General features: G+C 31.7%; 2 protein-coding genes and 1 long non-coding RNA gene across 3 annotated transcripts; 1 reads left to right on the top strand and 2 right to left on the bottom strand.

Moving 5' to 3' along the window:
- Nucleotides 1-2,250: 2,250 nt before the first annotated feature.
- On the bottom strand, nucleotides 2,251-3,934 carry LOC140175484 (uncharacterized). Its single transcript, XR_011866298.1, has 4 exons — nucleotides 3,626-3,934; nucleotides 3,084-3,523; nucleotides 2,911-2,970; nucleotides 2,251-2,820 (listed from the first exon to the last, which is right to left on the bottom strand). It is a non-coding gene; the product is annotated as an uncharacterized lncRNA (long non-coding RNA).
- A 1,102-nt stretch (nucleotides 3,935-5,036) lies between these two features.
- LOC140175635 (uncharacterized) lies at nucleotides 5,037-8,657 on the bottom strand. Its single transcript, XM_072204162.1, has 2 exons — nucleotides 6,930-8,657; nucleotides 5,037-6,653 (listed from the first exon to the last, which is right to left on the bottom strand). Exon 2 carries the CDS (start codon nucleotides 6,651-6,653, stop codon nucleotides 5,037-5,039), a length of 1,617 nt encoding a protein of 538 aa, XP_072060263.1. The 5' UTR covers nucleotides 6,930-8,657.
- Nucleotides 7,462-20,814, top strand: LOC112715559 (2-hydroxyisoflavanone dehydratase). The gene is made up of 2 exons (XM_025767329.3): nucleotides 7,462-8,547; nucleotides 20,517-20,814. The coding sequence occupies exon 1, from the start codon at nucleotides 7,462-7,464 to the stop codon at nucleotides 8,524-8,526; it is 1,065 nt and encodes a 354-aa protein (XP_025623114.1). The 3' UTR covers nucleotides 8,527-8,547; nucleotides 20,517-20,814.
- Nucleotides 20,815-22,572: the final 1,758 nt, after the last annotated feature.

Raw genomic sequence — 22,572 nt, 5'->3', positions numbered from 1 at the left:
CATGATAAGAAAAGCGCCAATTACACTATGCGTGACGAGTCAAGTCGAAAAGTACAGAGGTTGAAGTTTATTAGGGTAAAAGCATAGCGACCAAGATAAAGTAGAAGATGTGGGATTTTCGGCTTGGAGAACAAGGTTTATATTGGTCATCAAAATGAGATCATGGGTCACAAAAAGTTAAGGGAACTAGATCATGGGAAAGAGGAAAAAACATCAACAAATTAACATCATTACGAATAAATAGAAGACGTTTTGAAAAATAAAAAATTTTAAATCGAAACACTTCATAATTACACTAAAATTTTATAAAATGTAAGTCACATTGACGTTAAGAAAAATTACAGAATCTAAATATATATGAGTGTATAGAGTCAATTTTTTATTTATTTTTTTATTTTATTTTCTTTAAATATTTTGCATTCTTTTAATTTCTATTTGACTTTCACATTTCTTTAAAGATTTCATTTATTTTGTGTATTTCTCTTTGTTACAATTATTTACAATATTTGATATAATCTAGTATTAGTAATGTTTCATATCTTTTCAATTCAATTAACTTTTTAATATAAACACTTAGTAAACTTTGGACCGAGTTCCGAGTTTTAAACAAAGTGGTATTTATTCTACGAATTGAGATTTTGGTATAAATTTAATTTGATACCATGTCAAAATTGACAAAAATAAAACAAAATAATTGTAAATATATAAAATAAGAAAAATAAATAAAAAAGTAAAATATAATAGTATAATATTATTTAAATTAAAAATTATTTTAGTTAATAAAATTATTAAATTTGAATGACTTATTCAAAATTACAATATCAAAAAAATTAAAAGTTAAATTAAACTTTAACTATTTTATATTTAAGTATATAAATAAATGTCGGAGAATTCTCAAATAAAAGCATAGAAAATATTTTTGAATAAAATATTAAAACCAAACAATAGAAAGATCAGATGTAACTAAACTTTTATTAGTCCTTAACCAAAAAGCAGAAATGGTTAAACCAATACAATAGCTTAATCAATGAAAGTTCAGAAAAAATAAAAAAGGTCCCTGACCTTTTGCCCCACGGACATTTTTGTCCCTGAGCATTTGAAAATATTTTTAAATTCCCGACCTTCATAAATCTTGGATGGATGAGTCCCTCCGTCGAATTGCCTCTGCTAGACCCGCCGGAGAAGTTTGACGTGGCTCCCGTGCGGATGACGTGGAATGACTAGTTGACACCTGGACTGTTAACTGAAAAACTACTTTTCAAAATTGGACAAATAAGTCCCTGCACCACTAAACTACGTCGTTTTGCTTTCATCCCTAATCCTTAAATTGATTGTGTTTCTTTCTGGAGGCCAGTGGTGAGGAGCTCAACCTGCATCAACCATGGCTGCTAATGGAGCATCAGCAACGTCGAGAAGAAGCCGCAGGGGAGTAAGAGAAAAAAATTCTACTTCAAGCTCAGACCCTTGTGTTGTGCACGACGGAGACCTGAAGGACGATGTCGCCCCGAGATGCTTCTGTGGAGTTTATGCGATAATGTATATGTCGAGGACGATCAGCAACCCAAACAGAGTCTTCTTGGGTTGTCCATTCTATAAGGTAAGATAAAAAAAACCTAGGAATTTTGTTCTATTTGAATGGTGTGATATAGTACATTATTTTAGGAATTTTGATAAGGAAACCAACCGCATTGCAAGTTTTTTCTTTGGGTCGATGAGCATCTTGCTAGAATTGGAAGTAGTGGTTGCATCTTTAATAAAAGACCTCTGGTTGAGAAAGAGGCAGAAGTTGTTGAAAAGGAAGAGGGATTTCGTCATAGGATGGCTGTACTTGAGGAGAAGGTTACTGTGCTAGAGAAGAAAAAAACACATTAGCTTGTTGTGTTGTTATAATTGTATGTGCTGTTGTGGCTGCCTTTTATGTATTTAGTGACTGAGAAATGAATTTTAGAAAGTAGAGTAGAAAAATGTGTTGATCCAAGTTTTTGTTGTGTATTGAAACATGCTGTTTAGACAATTTATGTATTATATTATGTATCTAAATGCAATTAAAGTTATGATATTAGTAGGTTGTTGAAATTATGTTGTCAATATCTAAAGAAGCATTGAATGATTGAGGAAAGTAGGCATGAAAGTTGTACATATGAACACATAACATATATGGAAAGTTATGTAAACATGTTTGTGACAGTCAAATTTTTTAAAAGCTGTCCAAAAAGAACAAATCTGTTCAATTGTATAGTATTATGAAACTTAACATCACAAAAGTAAGCCTCAAACACCTAACAAGTTTGCAACAGTTTATAAAATCCTAAGAGCTTCTCCAAAAAACCTAATTCTCCCAAAAAAAATATTGTTGTCACAGTCAAGTTTCCTAAATGCTATTACAAGGCATAGTGGGATATCCAAGGTGTCATATTTCTTCATGTCTGGATTGATGGATGGTGGATTAGGAATGAATTTGAACAGTCTTGTTGTTACTGTGCTTGCTGCTGCCAATGTCTCCTTGGAAGCTGCTGTACTCGGTCTTGGCCTGACTTGAGATGGTTGTGGGCCATGTGGAGCACCTTGTGGTTGAAGCTGTGGTAGTGCAGGCTAACTTGGAGGTGGGAGTAAACTGGGACAAAGTGGGGTAGGTGGCCTGAATATCTTCCGTTTGGACCTGATTTTTGAAGTTTTTGGTTGAACTGTTTGGTGAGCTATAGATAGAACTTAAAGTGGAGGCCTAAATGGTGTACCTTTGGTTACACGACCTGGCTAGAGTTGGTCTGCCACGGGAGCTGGTGTTACAGGGCTTGGTGTTGCTGTTACAGCACTTGGATCCTGGTTGTGATACATAAGACAGTATTCATGAGACTTAGAATAAATAACAGTTTAAAGGGTCAACATTTCACAATAATATATAAAACTTACATCTGGAGCCTGGCTAGATGCAGCCTAGCTAGATGGAGCAGTTTGGGTGTTAGGGGCATCCTGTCCAATTAAGTTAACCAATGTTGATCATTACTATATAAATCCTCAAATATTGAACTAAATAGAGACATACACCAAATATCCAGATTACTAAGAATAAATACAATACTAACATCATCTTTTGGTGCTGACTGTGATAGTGGAAGGACAACTAGTGACTGACTTGTCCCACCTTTTTTGGACTTTTTGGTCTTAGGTTTTCAGTTGGGGTTAGATGGAGTACCCTTGCATGTCTTGTAATTATGTCCCTTTGAGCCACATTTACTGCAAGTTACCTTAAAGGATCTCTTCAGCTTGGCACCTTGCTGCATCATTGGTTCAGCCGTATCTTTTTGTCTGTTGTATACCTTTGATCTGTCTATTGGTCTCTTTATGATGGGAAGATCTGGTCTTGAATACTCACTCCGTGTCTAGAATTCCTGACTAGTCACCGGTTGAATAGAATGTGCATATGTCTTATGGATTGACTCCATGCATAACCATGGATGTACATATACTTCCAGTTGATCATGTCTTTTCCTGATTGCTGCTACTGCATGGATACAAGGCATGCCTAAAACAGACCAACATCATGCACTAGTTAACAGTAAACTAGATAATTCAGAACAATAAATCATATAATTCAAAACAGATTTAACAATTAATTAGAACTAACCAATCAGCTGCCACTTGTTGCATGAGCAGGTTTGCTTGATGAGATCCACATCCACCTTTGTATTCTTACGACTCACTTCAAATCTCTTACGTTCCTCATCACCTGTCCACTCTGCAAGCCACTTGTTGCTGGACATTATAAGACGATCCAGCCTCTTCTGCTGAACAGGTGCGAGCTTTCCAGAATAACTTTCTAGTAACTGCTTATGCTTGATCATCCTCCTCATCAGATAGAACCTAATTTCTTCACACATTGTGAGAATAGGCTTGCTTCTATAGTTTACTATCTTCGTGTTGAACACCTCACACATGTTATTTGTGAGGTTGTCCACTTTTGGTCCATGTGAGAAATAGGCCTTTATCTAAGTTGGTGGCTCAAATTTCAATAGATACTCCCATTCTCCCCGGTTAATTCGCTTGAGCTTTTCCATTTGTTCCTTAAATTCTGGTATGGTGGTGCATTTAGCACAATTCCAAACCACCTCCCGAATATAGAGGTCTTTAAAATAGTTGATAAATTTTTTTCAAATGTGCATCACACAATTTTGGTGATGGGCATTTAGCATAACTAACTTCAATGCAGGTAACAATCCCTACATAGCAATTGTATAATCATATTAAGTAACACATCAGTCATCATACATTTGCTACCCAGGAACATAGTATTAAAATTTGAATTTTTATGAAACCTAATTTAGATTTTAATTAATTATAATATATAATTAATTAAAAATTTTCATAAATATCTAAAATAATCGATACAAATTTATTTGATACGAGTTCAGAGAGTTTGTAAAAGAAAGGAATATACTAATAAAGATTGCATAGATTAAATTATTGTATAAGTTACATGAATGGAAGTACATGCTGCTATATATATATATATATATATATATATATATATGTATATATATATAACTGAACTCATCAAGAAGTCAACATATATAGCATATTATGATTGGTAACTAGCTAATTAATTTGCTTTGATTATAACTTTAACTCTTATCTCTATAATCTTCATTACGAGTATAACAAGTTATGCAGCAGTAGTACATTTATAGTAAGTACATTTTTACAAGTTATGCAACATTAACTTGCTTTGATTATAACTTTAACTCATATCTTTATAAATTTTTATACTTATGCAGCAGTAGTACATATATAGTAAATAAACCAGTACTAATTCATATCAAGTTATGCAGCAGTAATAGATTCATAGTAAGTAAAACAACAATAACTCATATTAGTTATACAGCTACTAAGAAATAACCTAGTATTCACAACACTCATCATTAAAGAATTACATAACACTATAGCAGGACATAAAATAGTTATCAAGTTTATCTTTTGTTGGTCGGACATAAAGTTTCAACTATGAGTCTGCACATCTCCCAAATCTTTTTGGAGCAGAGTCAAAAATCACTTCCAGGACTCCTTAGTTTTAGACTAGCTACTCCGTAAGCAACCACGTAAAATTGGTTATTTGCATCCTGAGCTACTACTGTGAGGAGTTGTCTACCATAATAAGTCTTCAGAAAACAGCCATCAAGATGTATCAATGGCCTACACCCACTCTTGAATCCCTGTTTGCATGCTTCTAAGCATATATATAGCTTATCAAAAACAAGGGAAGATTGAGGTATAGGAGTGACACACAACTTTGCCCTAGACCCTGGATTGCTTCTTAATATCTCAAACAAGTAATCTCTAACATTACTATACTGCTCCCTCTCATTACCCATGATTCTCTCTCTTGCCTCTCTAACTGCTCTGTAAACCATTTTTGGATGTGCAGTGAGTGAGAATTCTTCTCTGAGAAAGTCAATAACCTCACTTGTCCTCATATGAGGCTGTGTACTCATTCTCTTCTCAACCTTCAAGCTAATCCAATGTTGATCAGCCTCATTACTTCCCATGTCCCTTGCACATGTATGGTCATTTTTGTAAGTCTTCACCTGGTAACATTGCAGAGATTTGTTGTATGATAAATGAACCAGCCACGGACACTCATCATCCATGCATCCCACCCTCACTATCTCTTTGTCATTCTTAATCCACCTAAGCTCCCTACCCTCAGCAATGAATGAGTCTTTTACAACTTCCTTAAATCTCTCTATGGTGGCAAACCTAGTCCCTAACTCAAACCTCTCCTCTCCATGCTCATAATCATCATTAAACTCAGGAAATTTATGCTTGTTAGATTCATCATCTGATGAAATAAGTGTATGTAAATTCTCAGATTCATAATCATATACCGGGTCATCATCATCATCTTGGATCAGGCTCACATAGAACCTAACATGTTGGTCCCTGTTCGGTTCTGGGCCTTTGTTGGGCTGCACATTAGGATCAGGCCCAACATTCTTTCTGGTCTGCTCCTCATTGGGTCCATTACTCTGTCCCATCTTCTTCCACGTCTTCCTGTTTCTTTTAGTACCTATCTTCTTTGCATTTGTCTTCTTTGGAGACACAACTTTCTTCTTTCTCTTCATTACTCTCTGTCTTTTGCTACCTTTCTCATCAGCACTGGTATCATCATCATCATTATTACTTTCAAACCCGGGAGGTTGAGGTTTGTAGGGCTCATCCTCCGTACTCTCGTACCCATCATCAGACGACGAACTCTCATCATCTACCAAAACCTCTCCCTCATCAGGATTGTTACATTGCTTTCTAGCATCCTCCACAATCTTAGGTTTATCAACAGGGTGGTCAAAGTATACGTAAAACTTGTCTGTCTCTGTATTCTTCATTTTGTTCTCTCGCATTGCGTTAATCCTTGCATCCCCTATCAAAATATGCAGCCCAGACTCAATATCAGGACTCCTTGGATCATACCAATAAACTGTCTTGTATGATGGGTACCCCAACCCCTTGAATAGTGTGATCAAGTCTCCGAAATCAACGAAGTCCAGGTCCATTTTTGGAAACTTCTTCACCTTCCCATTTTTGTAAACCAGAGAGCGATTACTTTCTCTTACAAAATTACCTCCATGGTGGAACATAGGCACCACAAACACATCAACCATCTGAAAAAAAAAAAGAAAAACAAAAAACTGTAAACAATGATAAAGAATTACTCTTTTCACATATTAACAAGCAATGACCTTCAACATACAGAAACGAAAAATCACTCCAGAAGCTTTCTTTGCCCTAATGGTAATTCAATTTCAATTGAAAAATCCCAATACTTTTTTGACAACTTCTATCAACATGCACGATCAGTCCTTTCACAACATAGTTCATACTTGCATAAGTATTTAACCTCACAATCCGCTAACTAAGCAACAGAACAAACTTCTTACCTTCGGTGACGAAGACAGCAACTTAGACAATAATGGAGGCCTATTCAACGGTCACTGCACACGGCAAACGTCTCAGCCTTGGTAGTGATCTTTTTGGAGGGAGAAACAGAGTATGATGATCGTTGGTATCCTTAGGGTTTTATGTAATTCAGAAAGGGTGATATGGGTGTAATGGGTATTATAAGGAACTTTGTAAGGGATGAAAGCAAAACGACGTAGTTTAGTAGTACAGGGACTTATTTGTCCAATTTTGAAATGTAGCTTTCCAATCAGCAGTCCAGGTGTCAACCAGTCATGCCACGTCATTCGTACAGGAGCCACGTCAGACTTCTCCGGCAGGTCTGGTGGAGGCAATTCGATGGAGGGACTCATCCGTCCAAGATTTGTGAAAGTTAGGATTTAAAAGTATTTTTAAATGCTCATGAACCAAAATGTTCGCGGGACAAAAGGTCAGGGACTTATTTGTCCTTTTCTCAAAATAAAAAGTCCATTTTCTGGTTGCTTAGCTTGTTGGTTGTTGCTGGGTCACACGATGCTTCTTTCAAAAGGCATTTTCCTCCGCTTCATTAAGTATGCACCACTGGCAACTTTTGTTTGTTATAAACCGACGCTTCCTCCACCTACCCTCCTTCCTAAAAACCAAACACTAATCTTCTCTGCTCACACACAACACACAAAAATGGTCACCACCGCCCCACAAGAGAAGGAGGTAACACACGAGTTCCCCTTCTTCCGTGTCTTCAAAGACGGCACGGTGGAGGTCCTCCGTCCTCCACCGAAATTCCTTCCTCCCTCCGACGACCCCGCCACCGGTCTCCGCATCAAAGACACCGTCATTTCATCCGACCCTCCCGTCTCCGCTCGTCTCTTCCTCCCCAAAATAACCAACAATAACAAACTCCCTGTCTACCTCTTCTTCCATGGCAGCGGCTTCTGTGCCAGGTCCGCCTTCTCTCCAGAATACAGCAACCACGTCGCCGCCGTCGCCAACGAAGCCAAAGTCCTCGCGGTTTCCGTCGAGTATGGCAAGTTTCCAGCCCGACCACTGCCCGCGTGCTACGAAGACGCCTGGAGATCCTTCCAGTGGGTCACGTCGCACGCGGACGGAACAGGGACGGAGCCCTGGCTGAACGACCACGGCGACTTCCAGCGTCTCTTCGTCGCCGGAAGCAGCGCCGGCGGGAATATCACCCACACGCTGATTAGCCAAATCGGAAAAACAGGATCTCCGCCGGGAGTGAGGGTAGAGGGTGCGATTATGGTCCACCCTTTCTTTGGTGGACTAGGGGACGATGCGCAGTGGCTGTTCATGTGTAAGGATAACAAGGGGCCGGAGGATCCGAGGCTGAAGCCGGCGGAGGAGGATTTAAGGAGGCTTGGGTGTGAGAGGGTGTTGGTGTGTGTGGCGGAGAAGGATTCGTTGATGGTTGCCGGAAAGAACTACGTTGAGGCGTTGAAGAAGAGTGGTTGGGGTGGGAGTATTGAGCTTGTTATTCATTGGGGTATGACACATAGTCAACACGTTCACTTCCCAGATCAAGGGAATTCTCGTGAAGTTTTGCGAAAGTTTGCTTCTTTCATCCATCAACAACCATGAAGGTCATGAAACAAATTCTTGGTATGCTGCTACTAAATTACTCTTGATGCGTATCCTTCCTTTCTTTTTATCTTTTTTCTCTAAGTGAGTATAAGGCCAATAGGAGACTACTCACTAAAATGACTAAAATTGATGGTTTGTCTATCAAGAATCTATAAAAAGCTATATAATTTTCATTCATATGTTACCTGGTATATCTCATTCTTTAATTTTACCTATATTAAGTCATTGTAAAAATGTGTATCGTATGAATTACATGGTAAAAAATGAGTGTGTAGATCTAGTGGAGAAAATATAAAAGTGAGGATTCAGTTGCTCAACAGTATTAACTTTACTAGTAACTAAGACATTAATTCGATTTTGTGATTTAAAATTGTAAGACTAAGTTGATAATTAGATGGATCTAAAGAACTAATTTAAGTGTTATTTCTTTTTTTTTTTAATTTAAAAGAGTGAAACTAGAACCTGAAATTTTTAAGTGATAATTTAAGCGTTATTTCATGCACCAATTTTTTAAATAAATTATAAAAGTAAATTTATCGATTTAAAAATTAATTATTATATTTAAAATATATTTAAAATGAGTAATTTCTCAAATAATTTTGTTAAATTATTTCATCGTTTATTTAATTGTGTTTACATATATTTTATAAGAGTTTTGCTAACTTGTGTCCTAAAGATATAGATTAAGCACATATCATAATCATAAAAGAAATGTTTTATAGGATAACTAAATAAAACAAAATAAAAACTGAAATCTTACAGCATTAAACTAAAACACATGATCATCGCAATGATATAATGGAAGAAGAAAACTTGTTCTCTGATTAAATAATAGGGCAAGGATTAGATATTGATAAACTTTTTATTATAAATAATTGAGAAATAGTTTTAATTATAAAATAGGTTTTGCTATCGTATGCCCCTTAGAACATAAGTTAAGAAACATTAATTGTATTAATTTGTATCCACTAATTATAAATTTGTGTCATTTAGTAAGTAATTGACTTAATTAATATCACTTTTTTCATATTTTTATGACTAAATTAATTCTTAAAATTTTAATTAAATTATTAATTTTTTTTTCAAAATTGTTATGAGTACAATTTAATTTTTGACTCAAATATATAAATTTTTTATTTTTTATTTTTCTTTTATCACTACAACATAATATCTATATATTATGAGTATAATTTAATTTTTGATTCAAGCATAAGTATTTTTTTTAATCTTTCTCTTACGACGTACTACAACGTAATATCTATAATAGAGTAATTAAAAATAATAATTTTACAAAAATTGATATAAATATATTAAATTATCATCTAGGAAAAATCTTTTGAAAAACATTACTATAAAGATTTATTTTGTACAGATTATATTTTTGTGGTTGAAAATAGCTATACGTATGTATCATTTATCAATAAGTGTCACTAATATTATTAAATAATAATTTGTATGGTTTAAAATGAATATCTGTATTTTTTTGTATAAATTTACATCTTTATACTATAATTGACCAAATTCTTAATATTACATAAAAATAAATAAAGTCAGTGCAACATGATAACAAATAAGATTAGAGCTAAATGTAATTTAGTTAGAAAAATATAAAATAACAATAATTAGAAATATTACTTGATCTTTCAAATAGAGTATTGAATTTAAATTAATATCTTTTGGAGTGATTTTTTTTTTTTTGAGGGGTTGAAAAATATGAAAAGGTATCTAATTTGGCACTAATATTTTAGACGATAATTTTAAAAGAAAGTTTATACATATGTTTGAGTTAAAAATTAAATTGTATTAATAATTTTTTGGAAAATTTTTTTAATAATGTAACTAGAATTTTAAGAGTTAATTTAACCATAAAAAATAAGAAAAAATCTTATTAATTAAGTAAACCAAAAAATTATTAATTAATATAAAAATTCATAATTAATAGATATAATTAATATTTTTTAATCTAAACCTAATAACATAGGATAGCAAAATCTTTCTATAAACTCTTGGTAAATTTTTACAAAAATATTATTTGTATACTAAAATCAGCTATTAAAATTAATTATTAATATATTTATATATAAATATATATGTGGTTTAATTTATTTTCAATATATATTTATATTTTAATATGTATTTTATACTGATATCTGACTTTAGGCTTTGTTTGATATAGAAAAGAAAATAAAAAGAAAGAAAATAAGAGGAAAGAAGATAGAAGAAAAATTAGAGTTATTTTTATATTATTTAGATGAAGAGAAAATAGATAAAAAGAAAATAAAGAGAATTTTTTTTTTATTTGGATAGAAAAAAAAGTAAGAAAAAAAATCATAATAGTATAAAATTACATTAATATTCTTATCTTTATTATATATAAATTATAATTTATTAATGATAAGAGTAAATATGTAATTTTATTCATATTTATCACATTTCTCTTTATTTTTATCTCATTTGTAGAAAAAAAAATAATTTAATAAATTTCACACTAATTTTATTTTTTTTAATTTTTTTCTTATTCAAACAATAAAAATTTTATTTTTTCATCTATTTTTTTATTTTCTTTTCCATCAAATTTCCTTGTTAGTGACTGATGTTAATACAAAGCATTACTCAAAATTTTATGCTATTTATATCACGTGTTCAAAGAGGGCCGCACCAACCACCCCATCCACCAAACATTTGTAGCCAATTATAAATTGCCAAGTGTCTTGGAATCAATTGCCTCAAGAACTTTTGGATTCGCAAATCTAACTGTTCAATTGGGCTTTCAGCGTATCCTTACCGTTGTATCCTTAAAATTCATATTTGCATTTCTAGAAAGAAGAGCCAAGTTTTAAATTGCCTCAAGAAATCTTCGGACTCATAAATCTAACTTTTCTACAACTCTACTGGCTTTCAATGGGTGCTTGGCTTTCTGTTACATCCTTAAAATTCAAATTTGCATTTCTTGAAGGAAGAGCCAAGTTGTTTAGAGAATCTTTTGCTCCTCGAACGTGACGTGGCTTTTGGCAGATGTGTGGATGGATCCAATGAAATTGGATTTATTCTAATTTAGATTGACCTTAAATATTTATTGGATTTAATTTTATATTTGAATTCAACTTTAGAGTAGATAAAATTTTATCATATTCGGATAACAATTATATCAGATTTAAATTAAATAAAAATTAAATCTAAAATTATTAAAATTTATAATACAAAATAAAATAAAATTTTAAAATAAACAGTATAAATGACAACATCTAACCTAAAATAAACAAATATAAAACACATTTAAGAGTGAAAACTCCAGAATCTAAACACTAATAAGAATCTATAACTGTAATAAAAAATAACAACACTAATAAAAATCCAAGAAAATACATATTGTATTGTCATATACTCATAGCACAATTCATTAGCACTCCAAAATATAGAAAAGTGAGCAGGTTAGTCGTAAACAATAAAAAAAAAATTGGATTCTTAAAACCATGAAAAATACGTAACAACAATTCGAAGATATAAACTTAACAAAAAAGAGAAGAAGGAACAAAATAACCTAGGATTCTTATACCTGGTCGGGTCTAGGTAGTTCAATCTCTGTTCTAAATCTGATTAAGGGTGTGTGTGATTTTGCGTTAAAAGGAAAAAAAAGTATGTTTGAGTGCATTGAACGCTTCCTCTTTTTGTTTAGATACTTTTTTTTCTTTAAACGCCAACACGTGATTTTAGGTTTTTAATGTGTATTTATAAGAAGCTAGAAATTGTAACTTCTGCGTTTAGATAAACACGTTAGGATTGGATTTATTTTGTTTTATCAATTCTAACCTTTACTTTTTTGTTTGTAGTCCTTTTAGTATTCAAATATTTTAAATATATAATTATATTTTTTTATTAAATTTTTACTTTTGATTTTGTATAAAAAAATATTTTTGTTTGACTTTGTTAAAATTTGTAAGTGTAATTCTTGTATATTAATTTATTATTATAATTTTGTTATAATATAAATTATTGATCTCATTAAAAAGAATAAAATAAATAAAAAATTAATTATAACTAAGAATCAAGTCATGAATAATTAAAATTTATAGTTTAAAATAGTATTAAATAAAAGAGTATTGAGAGTATTAAAAAAATTATAAGTAATATAATTTAATAAAGTATATTTTGATATATATTTTTCATATATTATTTTTGCTTTTGATATAAAAATATATTTTGTCAATTTTTATATATTATTTTTATTTTAGTAACTAAATATTAATTTTATTATAAAATTAATTAATAATATTTATTTAAATAAATAAATTAAAATGATAGAATAATATAAAAAATTTATTTAATTTGATGTCTATTTTAATAATTTTTTATCTAAAAGTAATTTTGAGTAGTGTAATCCAAACAATATTTACTTTACTATAATCCATTTTGATAGAAGATTACCAAACATAAATCATTTTAACACAAACTCATTTTTTATCAAAATCAAATTTACAAAATTAATTTTATACAAACTCCTGTTTATAAACTGAAATTCAAACACACACTAAATTGGTTTACTGAGATGGAATTTTTGTTTTGGGATTTAATCGGATTGTTTTGAACGGAAACAAAACTTCTCTAAATTCTTTAAATTCAGACCAAGTCTTTGTATCGGATCAGATCATGTACACCTTTTTTTTTTGTTGCCAAACCAATTTAGACATTGACTTTTACGTTCTTATATTTTGAGATATTAAATTAAATAATATATCAATAACTTATTTTAATTAATTTTTAAAATATTATTTTGCACATTTAAGAAATTATTATTAAATTTAAACAAACGTATTATTTCTGTAATTTTACTTTGTTGTTTGTATACTTTTTGTATTCTTAAATTTAGTATGTGCGTAAGTATAATTTAATTTTGATTTTCAAATAAATTTATTATTAAAACATATATTTAGCAATCTTATTGTTAAAATTTAAATTTAAATACTCTTCAATCAAGTAGATTTTGTATTTTATTGTAATTATTTTATAATACCAATACTAAATACTTATTCTAAAATTTTTTAATAAAAATAATTTTTTATTAAATTTATATAATTTTTTAAATGGTATTAATACTGCTTTACATAAATTGAAAAATAATATAATTTTACTTAAAGTAAATATGATTATTAATTGTATACTTTTTGGAAATTACATAATATAAAATTTTTTATTTTTTAAACCATAAAATAATATTTATTTTTTAACATATTTCATTTTATTCTGAAAGGTAAATTACAAAAGTTATATAAAGAATAATAGAAATTATGTCAATTTAAAAAATTTTGCATTCCAATGTAATTTTGGCTAACATAGTGTAACACCCTACCACACAAAACCTTATGCTTAAGTCATAAAATAGAGGTGATGAGGTATTACGACATCTAAAAATAAAATTTAGTATATATAGTAGTACGAAAAATATTTATAATTAGGAGTCTTTGACGAAAAAGGAGTAACACAAAATCGTAAATTGAAAAGTACAACACTTCGATCGATAACGTAACGAAACAGATAAAGAATAAGCCAACATGAGTATATATACAAGAGAGTGCCAAAAATACGAATATCAAAACTCAAGACCCAATTTGCAAAGATAACCGATCCGAGTATATATATATATATATATATATATATATATATATATAAAAGAAACCCAAAAGACAAGTTACAGAACCTGTTCTCCAACAGTACATATGAACTCCTGAAAGAGTACGATTAAAAACGTGTATGGATGAATTTTCAAAAAAAATTAAAAGTCTAATATTTATAAAAGTATATTTGGAATAAAATATTTTTCAATTGATTTGATTTGAAATGAATTAAGTTAAAAATAAATTTATTTAAAATTAATTATGTAAAACAAGAATTGATATAAAAAATTGTTATAATATTTTAATTTTATATTTTGACTATTTATTTAACACACTTTTTAAGTTTTTATGAATACCACCAATAAATCGTAGTTGACTAAGGTCACTTGGGGGTAGGTCGGGGCTCTCAAGTGCAAGCTGGTGCTTGGCTGGGACTACTTGATGTATGACGAGAGCTAAACACTAATTTAAAATATTCACAAATTTAAAATTTAAGATTCGTTGTAGATATAATTTTTAATTAAAATTCAGTGTTCTTCAAAGTTTAGTAAAAGTGTTACAAAATAATAATCCGAAGTTTAATTCCAAAGCATTCTTCTTAAAAATCACAATCAAGTGTATATTATTGCCTATGAAAATGAGTTTGATCGTAATAAACAAAAATTTAAATAGTAAGAACTTAAAAGAGCAAACAATAAGTAAATATCAAAAAGGAATTAAACTAGGAGCAAGTAAGAAATAACTAAGAATAAAAAAGATTTTGGCAAGGATTAAGAGTTAAAGATCACTATCCTTATTACTAATCACAATATGATAATTACAAAAAACAAATTTAATTTGTCAATTTCTACGAATTAAAGAAAGCCAATTAGGCTTAATTAATCCTAATCTATAAGTCCTAACTAACTTACTAATTGAATTAGTAAAAGATTAGTGTCAATTGAAACAAGATTAGTTAGTATCTCTAAATTATCAATCAACTTGGACATTAGCAACTCAAGATCGCCCAAATTTTCAACCCAAGCCAAGAATGAAAAAATATATTCTACGACTAAGAGAAACATTTCATCAAACATTTGGTATGCATAAACATAAAGTATATAAATTGTAAGAATTAGTAAAAACTACTACTATCAAATGCAAGAAAGCAAAAACAACATCTCAAATAAACAACAACAAAATATAAAACATCAAATTGCATTAATAAAAAATTAAAAATTCAACAATGGTTCATAAACTAAAATATAGCAAAAATAAAAAAACTAACAAGAAAATCCTAACAAACTAAGATAATATGAACAAAAAAATATAAATAAAACTAAGTTAAAATAAGATTAAAAACTAAAACAAGAGAGAATTAAAATAAAAATCCTAAAAATTCTATAGAGAAGATGGAGCTTCTCTCTCTATAATTCACTGAAACATGCTAAAAACTAAACTTAAGACTATTTGGTGTCTTCTCCCCCCAATCTTTGCTTCAAATGCTTCAGAAATGAGTTGGATTGCATCCAAAATGAGCTAAAAATCCCAAGTTACGTGCCATTTTAAGTGAGGCACAATGGCACATGTTGGGTTTGGTGCTACACATCTTTGTAATTTTTTCAATTCTTCATTTTTTCATGAAATCTTCACTTTTATATGCTTTTCTTCTATCCTTTCAAGTCATTCTTGCCTTCTAAACCTTAAACAACTTAAACAAACATATCAAGACATTGAATGGACTAAAAGTAAAATTAATTTGATAATTTTAAAGGTCTAAAAATCATGTTTCAATCAATTAAGTATAATTAGGAGAAAATTCACAAAAGTATGTATGTTTAAGAAATAAGTACAAGTTAAGTTGATAAATTTCACTCTTTCCAATTCAAAATTATAAAATATGAATTTATCAACTCCCCCACACTTGGACAAAAATATATCTTCATGCAAAACATTAAGAAAGACAAGATTAAGAGATGACAACACTTATTAAGTGTAAGCTACATAACACTAATCAATTACTCTATCTAATCCGACCAGCTTCTATCTATTTAGTCAAAATGAATCAATTTTTAAGAATATATGTGAGCATAGAAAGCCAAAAGTAATATGTCAATCAATTTAATGCCAAAAATCAATTTAAGTTCTAAAAGATTACAAACATGCAAGATAAGATTTTCATGATAGATGTAACATAGAATTAAGTAATTGACACCGGATATGCCATAAACGGAGCAGGCTGTCCCGTCTCACCAACTAAAGCGGATTCAAAATTCTAACCCATCCCGCTTTATGGCAGATTGGTGGACCGGCGGACTAATCTGTTTGACTCTGTTTTTTTAAATAAAATTAATTAAAATTAACCAAAAAATAATAATTAAAAAATTAAATACAAATAAACAATAATCAAATTATAATATAATTTGTTTTACTATTTTTTTAATTTTTAACATCAATAAAATTGTTCAAAATAATATTTGTCAATAGAACCATCTTTATTTTAAAAAATAAGTCACATAATTTGAACATATATACGAAATTGTAAAATAAAATAAATAAAGTTAATAACTAAAAGAAAAATAAAAAATAAAAAAGTATTCGAAAATTATATAATTATTAATTTTGTAGTAGTAATCACTTTTTTATTTAATAAAAAAAGAAAAATAAAAATTTTTGGACCGGCGGGCCGGCCCGGCCCGCCCTGACAAAACCCATAAATTTGGCGGTGTGGGTTTGACGATTTTTTTAATTTGACGGGTTTCAAATTCTAGTCCGACCTGCCTTTTTTAGTGGGTTCGATGGGTCGGCCCGACGGGTTTAACCAGTTTTGCCACCCCTAAACACATGTGAATCAAACAAGATGCGTACATTCTAAGATAAGGAATCATACAATACAAGAAAGTTGCTAGATACCATCAGATTTAGCATCGATATAAACCTCACTGGTGGCAGATTTTATCGTTTGCCATTAATTACCGTCGAAAATTTTCTGTCAATAATTTTACTGTCGGATTTGTCCCTCAGTAAATCTTCTAGTAAACTTAAATTTTAGTTTTTTTAAAAAAATAATTTGATTTAATCCGATCAAATTTCAAATAACAATTTTAACAACAAGAAATAAGTCTCAATACAAATATAAGTCTTACAATGCTAAAAAATCACTCATTAATCATTATACTCATCATTTCAATGTTGTAAAAAATCACTCATTAATCATTATACTCATCATTAATCATTATAGCTAGTTTAAAATAAAGAAGAATCTCAAAATACAACAAAAGACAATCATACACAGCAGTGCCAATCTTTTCACTTGAGATCAAGCAACTTAGCGTGAGGTAGTTTGGTGTCTTTAGGTTCACACACAAGCTCTGTATCCTTGGCAAGAAGGAGTATCTTCAGCAATTGAGTCTTTTACCTTACGGTTCTAACTCTACACGAGAAAATGAAATTATCACTTACAATGGAGCAATCAGTTATCTACAATGAAAAATCACAAGCATGGATAGGAGATTAATTGGTCACATCACCCTGCAAAGAAACAAATCTCAATGTAAAGAAAATAATTAAAATTAATTGAATATATTTTAATCCCGAACAACTAGATTAGAAAGGAAGAAACTAAACTAAAAAACTATAAAAACAAATCAAACTTAATGAATGAAGAATTAAGACAATGTGAGAAACAAGAATCAAGAACAATTTTTAATTTAACTTAATGAGTAAATATTGAATAGAGATGAAAATAATTTAAATAAACCTTGCTAGTTGTTACCTTTGATGTAAATAATGTTAGAATGAGATATAAGCCACATTTGGTAATTTTTCATAATCTAGTTTAATTAATTTGTGTTAAATGCAAGAATCAAGAACAGAACGCTAGAATTAGTTACACTCCTAGGAATTAGAATTAAATATTATCTTTTAAAGTGTAACACACTCTTTTGCTTATAACTTGAGCTATGGTGCTCCAATTTGCGTCCCATTTGCGGTTACGCAAAGCTCTCGCTGAGCCTCTCAATTATAGATAGTAATTGTAGGTAAGAAATTGAAATTTCCACTCCATTCCTCAGCCCTAATAATTTCAAAAATATAGGTTGTGATTTTGAGTAGATTTTTATGTTTTGGTTGTTTAGGTGCCATCCAATAGTGGGTTATTGTTGGTTTGTGGCCCAAACACCATTGGAAAAGATAAGATTTCTCTTTACCCTTGTGGATTTGTGAATTTGATGAACTCTAGGTGTTAATTGTGGTAATATTGGTATGTATAGCTTGAAATTGTGTTTTTGGAGTTGATTGGGAGCATTGGAAGTGGTGTTGGTGGTTACAAGCTTATTGGATTCAAGATTTGGTAAATTTGTGTATATTGGACCATAGGATAGGATTGAATAAATGGTAAGTTGAATAAATGGCATGGTTGAGATATGATTATGGTAGAATGTTAATATGATGATGATAAATGATGATTGTATGTATGGAATATTATTGATGAATAAGGTTGTTGACGTTTGATTGAGGAATTGGTGAATTGAATGATAAATTAGGTGTGGAAATGATAGAAAAAAATAGAATGGTAAGTGATGAAATATATGGATGTGATTGTGGGTGTTGAATGGTGAGTATTGACATGATTTAGAATGCATATGAGTTGGTTTGGTTTTGGAAGTTTTGGAAACTAGATAATTTGTAAAATCTTACTTTTACTGAACTTTGGTGGATCATAACTTGAGCCTTAAACCTTGAAATTTAGTGATCTTTATTTTAACTTAAATATAATTTTAAGAGCTTTAAAATGATATAAATTTTGAGGAAAATGGAGTTTTGTAGAGGAAGTTATGAACGTTTGAACTTCGGTGCAAAAATCTGAATATTCTGCAGCTTTAAACTTTTCTAAGTTTGGTAAGGGTTGTGTACACGACACAGTGCACGCGACGCGGGCATTCTTCACTATATGGAAGTCTCGCGTACGCAGCACTGCACGCGTACATGGAAGTCCAAATTTTACCTTTGCGTATGCAAATTTTTACACGCGACACGAGCATTCCATTCGGGTTGGAACACTTGCACACATGAGCAGGGTGCCGCATACGTGGACACCCAAAATTTCAAGGCATGCTTACATGGTACAAGGTTTCGTGTATGCGAGACCCCTGTTTTGCTAAAAATGTGTTTTTCTTCACTTTGAAGGATTCTTTAGCTTTTCAAACTTCTTTAACTTCTCATTAAGACTTGTGCCTAGTAATTAGGCCCTAAGACTAATATAGATGGGTTTATGATTTGAGATTAGTGAATTTATATATGGGTTTAGAAGACGGTGATTTAGGCTTGAGAAGTTATGTGGATGGAATAGCTGGAGTGTCTGGGCAGAGTGTTGAGGTGACCATGACTTGAGAAACATGAATGATTATGTCTAATAAGATGAGTATAAGCAGATTTGTGCTATGAGCAATGATATCTGAGATTGAGTATATGATTGTGATATGAATTATTCTCTGTCACAAGGGCTGTGACAATCTCCCACTTACATTCAGATGTGGGGACTGTAGTAGTCTCCCGCTCATGTGAGATGCATTGAATTGGTAAGTCTCTATGCGTCTCGGGCAAGGGCTGTGACAATCTCCCACTTGTCGAGGTAGCGGTGCCGGCGTAAGGGATGAGGTAGTTTCCCGCCTTCGTTGAGATGTAAGGGTCAAAGCTGGGCTCACCACTCACATTTCTCTCTGGTTGTAAGGTGGTAGGGCACTATCCCACAGAATCATACAGCATCTAGAGGAAGGTGGTTGGGCACTCTCCCGCAAAATGTTACCCTCTGATGGAGAAGGTGGTATGACACTCATCCCTCAGAATTATTCGTCCTGAGTATGCGCAACGGAGAGACTAATCCAGTAGTTGCCGACCGAATTTTGTGTCAGGATTGGCACTATAACCGACAAGTGATATCATGAGCCAAATATGATAGACATTCATCATGTGCATCTTCTACATGCTTGCTTGCTTTGATTACTTCAGTTATGCCTATTTGAATAACATGCCTAAATGCTAGTTGATTTACCTGCCATATATGTATACTACTTGTGTTTTACTTGCTTGCATCATCTGTGATTGACTGGTGCTGAGGAGGTTAGGTAGGCGGTGGCGATGGGATCGCGTGAAGGGTAGGTTGGTGAAGGTTGTGGGATATAGCAATGTGATTTGGTATTAGTTAGAAATCCCCTAAGTTTAGATTACCCTGTTTGCGGTTTAAGTTAATTATTTGTTTTAAGCTTGATATTATGTATTGATGTGAAGTTCTTGGATTGCCTTTGGCGTCCCGGAACCTTATATCTTATATTTTGGGTATTGTTACCATACTAAGAACCTCCGATTATCATACCATATATTATTGTTGTTTTTCAGTTGCAGGTCGTAATCCACCTCGGTGAGTTGCGAGATGGGGACGGAGCGGAGGATCTTTTATCATCTTTTGTACTTTTGGATACTTTGTTATAGTACTCTCACTTTTGTACTTTATACTTTGTTGCCTTAGAGGCTAAACTTGAGAGACAGGATACATATTCTGTTTTAAATCAAAAACTCTGTCATGTTTGTATTTAACTATTCGGCCTAAACTCCGTGGTCTACAGTTGGTATCCTTTTGACTATCATACTTATATATATATATGTGTATGTATCTATCTTGATTATTATTGTACTACGTCATATTGTGTTTTTACGCCTGTAGTTATTGTGTGTGAACGTTTCGAGTTTTGTAATTGTGCTTCATGCGACTTTGAGCTTTTACTCTTTCATCGGGCTTCTAGGATTATTATTTCTTTCTATATATATAGTATGGTATGAGCTTTAGAACTATCATGGCACTTTGTTATCCTTCACTTCATAGATAGGGGTAAGGCTTAGGGGAATAGGGTGTTACACAAATTATAGCTCAAAAACAGGATTTGAAAAGCGCAAAAATGTACTAACGAAGCTTCTAACTTAAAGCACAAGAAACAAATACAATATAACAAAATATCATAGTATAATATCAACTGAAACCCTTAGGTTATTTCCCATGTCTTCATACTCAAATTTAAGCCCAAAAGTCTTAAAATGGTGTTATAAAAGCTTACAATCTTGTTGGGAAGGTGAGATAGTTGAAAACAAAATTGAAATTTGAGAAACAGGGCGTGTGCATACGCACAGGGGTGTGCGTGCGCATGCCCAGATGAAATTTTTAAAAGTGTGTGTACGCATAGGTACAAAAGTTCTCAATGTCTGTTTGCTCGCACAACCTGTGCTAGCGCCCTCAACAGACTGACCTTCCCAACGTGTGCGTGCGCATAGGGATGTGCGTACGCATAGGTTGTAAATCCTCATTGGGTATGTGCGCGCACAAGCTGTGCTAGCACTGTAAACAGATTGCCTGCCTCTGTGTGTGCGTACGTACATACCAGAAATCACAAAATTCTGCAACTTTGCAGAATTTTAGATTTTTACACCAATCTTTGAATGATCATAACTTCCTTTACAAAAACCCAATTCTTACAAACTTTATATCAATTTGAAGGGTTTACACTTTAATTTCAAAAAAATTTGAATCAATTTTGAAACTTGAGGCATAAGTTATGACCAAAACAATACCAAACTCCCATTTACAACACAATCTACCCTCTTGGGTCATAATTCACCATTTTCATCCATCAAACATCAATTATATGACACTAAAGTCAATTCTCTGCCAACATATTCATCAATCCTCATTTTATCACTATTAATTCTTTTCATCAATCTCATTCATGCTTTATATCAATATGCACAATATACAAACATTCTAGTAATCAAATATCATACCTTAACATCAATATTCCTCAACATAACAATACCTATTCAACATACATCATCAATCAACCATCATCAACAACCACATAAATCCAACCTATCCTATAGGTCACTAGCCTAAGTGTCCATGAATATTATATACTACATTGAGAAAACCAAAACGATACCTTGGCCGATTCCCAATATGCCAAAACTCAAAAATTGAGCACAAGCAAGCTTTCAACCACAATCCAAGCCTCCAATGTAACTCCAACATGCACCAATAATCACCAAAGGCCTCCAAACTCACAATAATCAAGCTATATATACATAAACCATCACAAATCAACCTAGGGCTCAATTTAAACAAAATCTCACAAGGGTTTCAAGAGCTCTTACCTTGTCCAACAATTTTGGTAGCCAATATCCAAGGCTAAGCAAGAGTTAGAGTGAACCTAAACACCTAAAATCACAAAATCTCACTTAACCAAAAACCCTAGGATTCGAAATTTTGGAGAGAAGAATAGAAAAAATTTTGTGGTTACCTCCACAGTTTCTTGTATGGGTCCTGTAGAGCTCTTCATGAGGAACACATAGCCACAAACAGAGCGGCGATTGGAGCTCTATAGCTTAAGATATGAGCTTGAGAAGAAGA

Source organism: Arachis hypogaea, chromosome 10 (genome assembly GCF_003086295.3).
Source record: "Arachis hypogaea cultivar Tifrunner chromosome 10, arahy.Tifrunner.gnm2.J5K5, whole genome shotgun sequence".
Classification (NCBI taxonomy): domain Eukaryota; kingdom Viridiplantae; phylum Streptophyta; class Magnoliopsida; order Fabales; family Fabaceae; genus Arachis; species Arachis hypogaea.
This window is presented reverse-complemented; position numbering and strand designations above follow the sequence as displayed.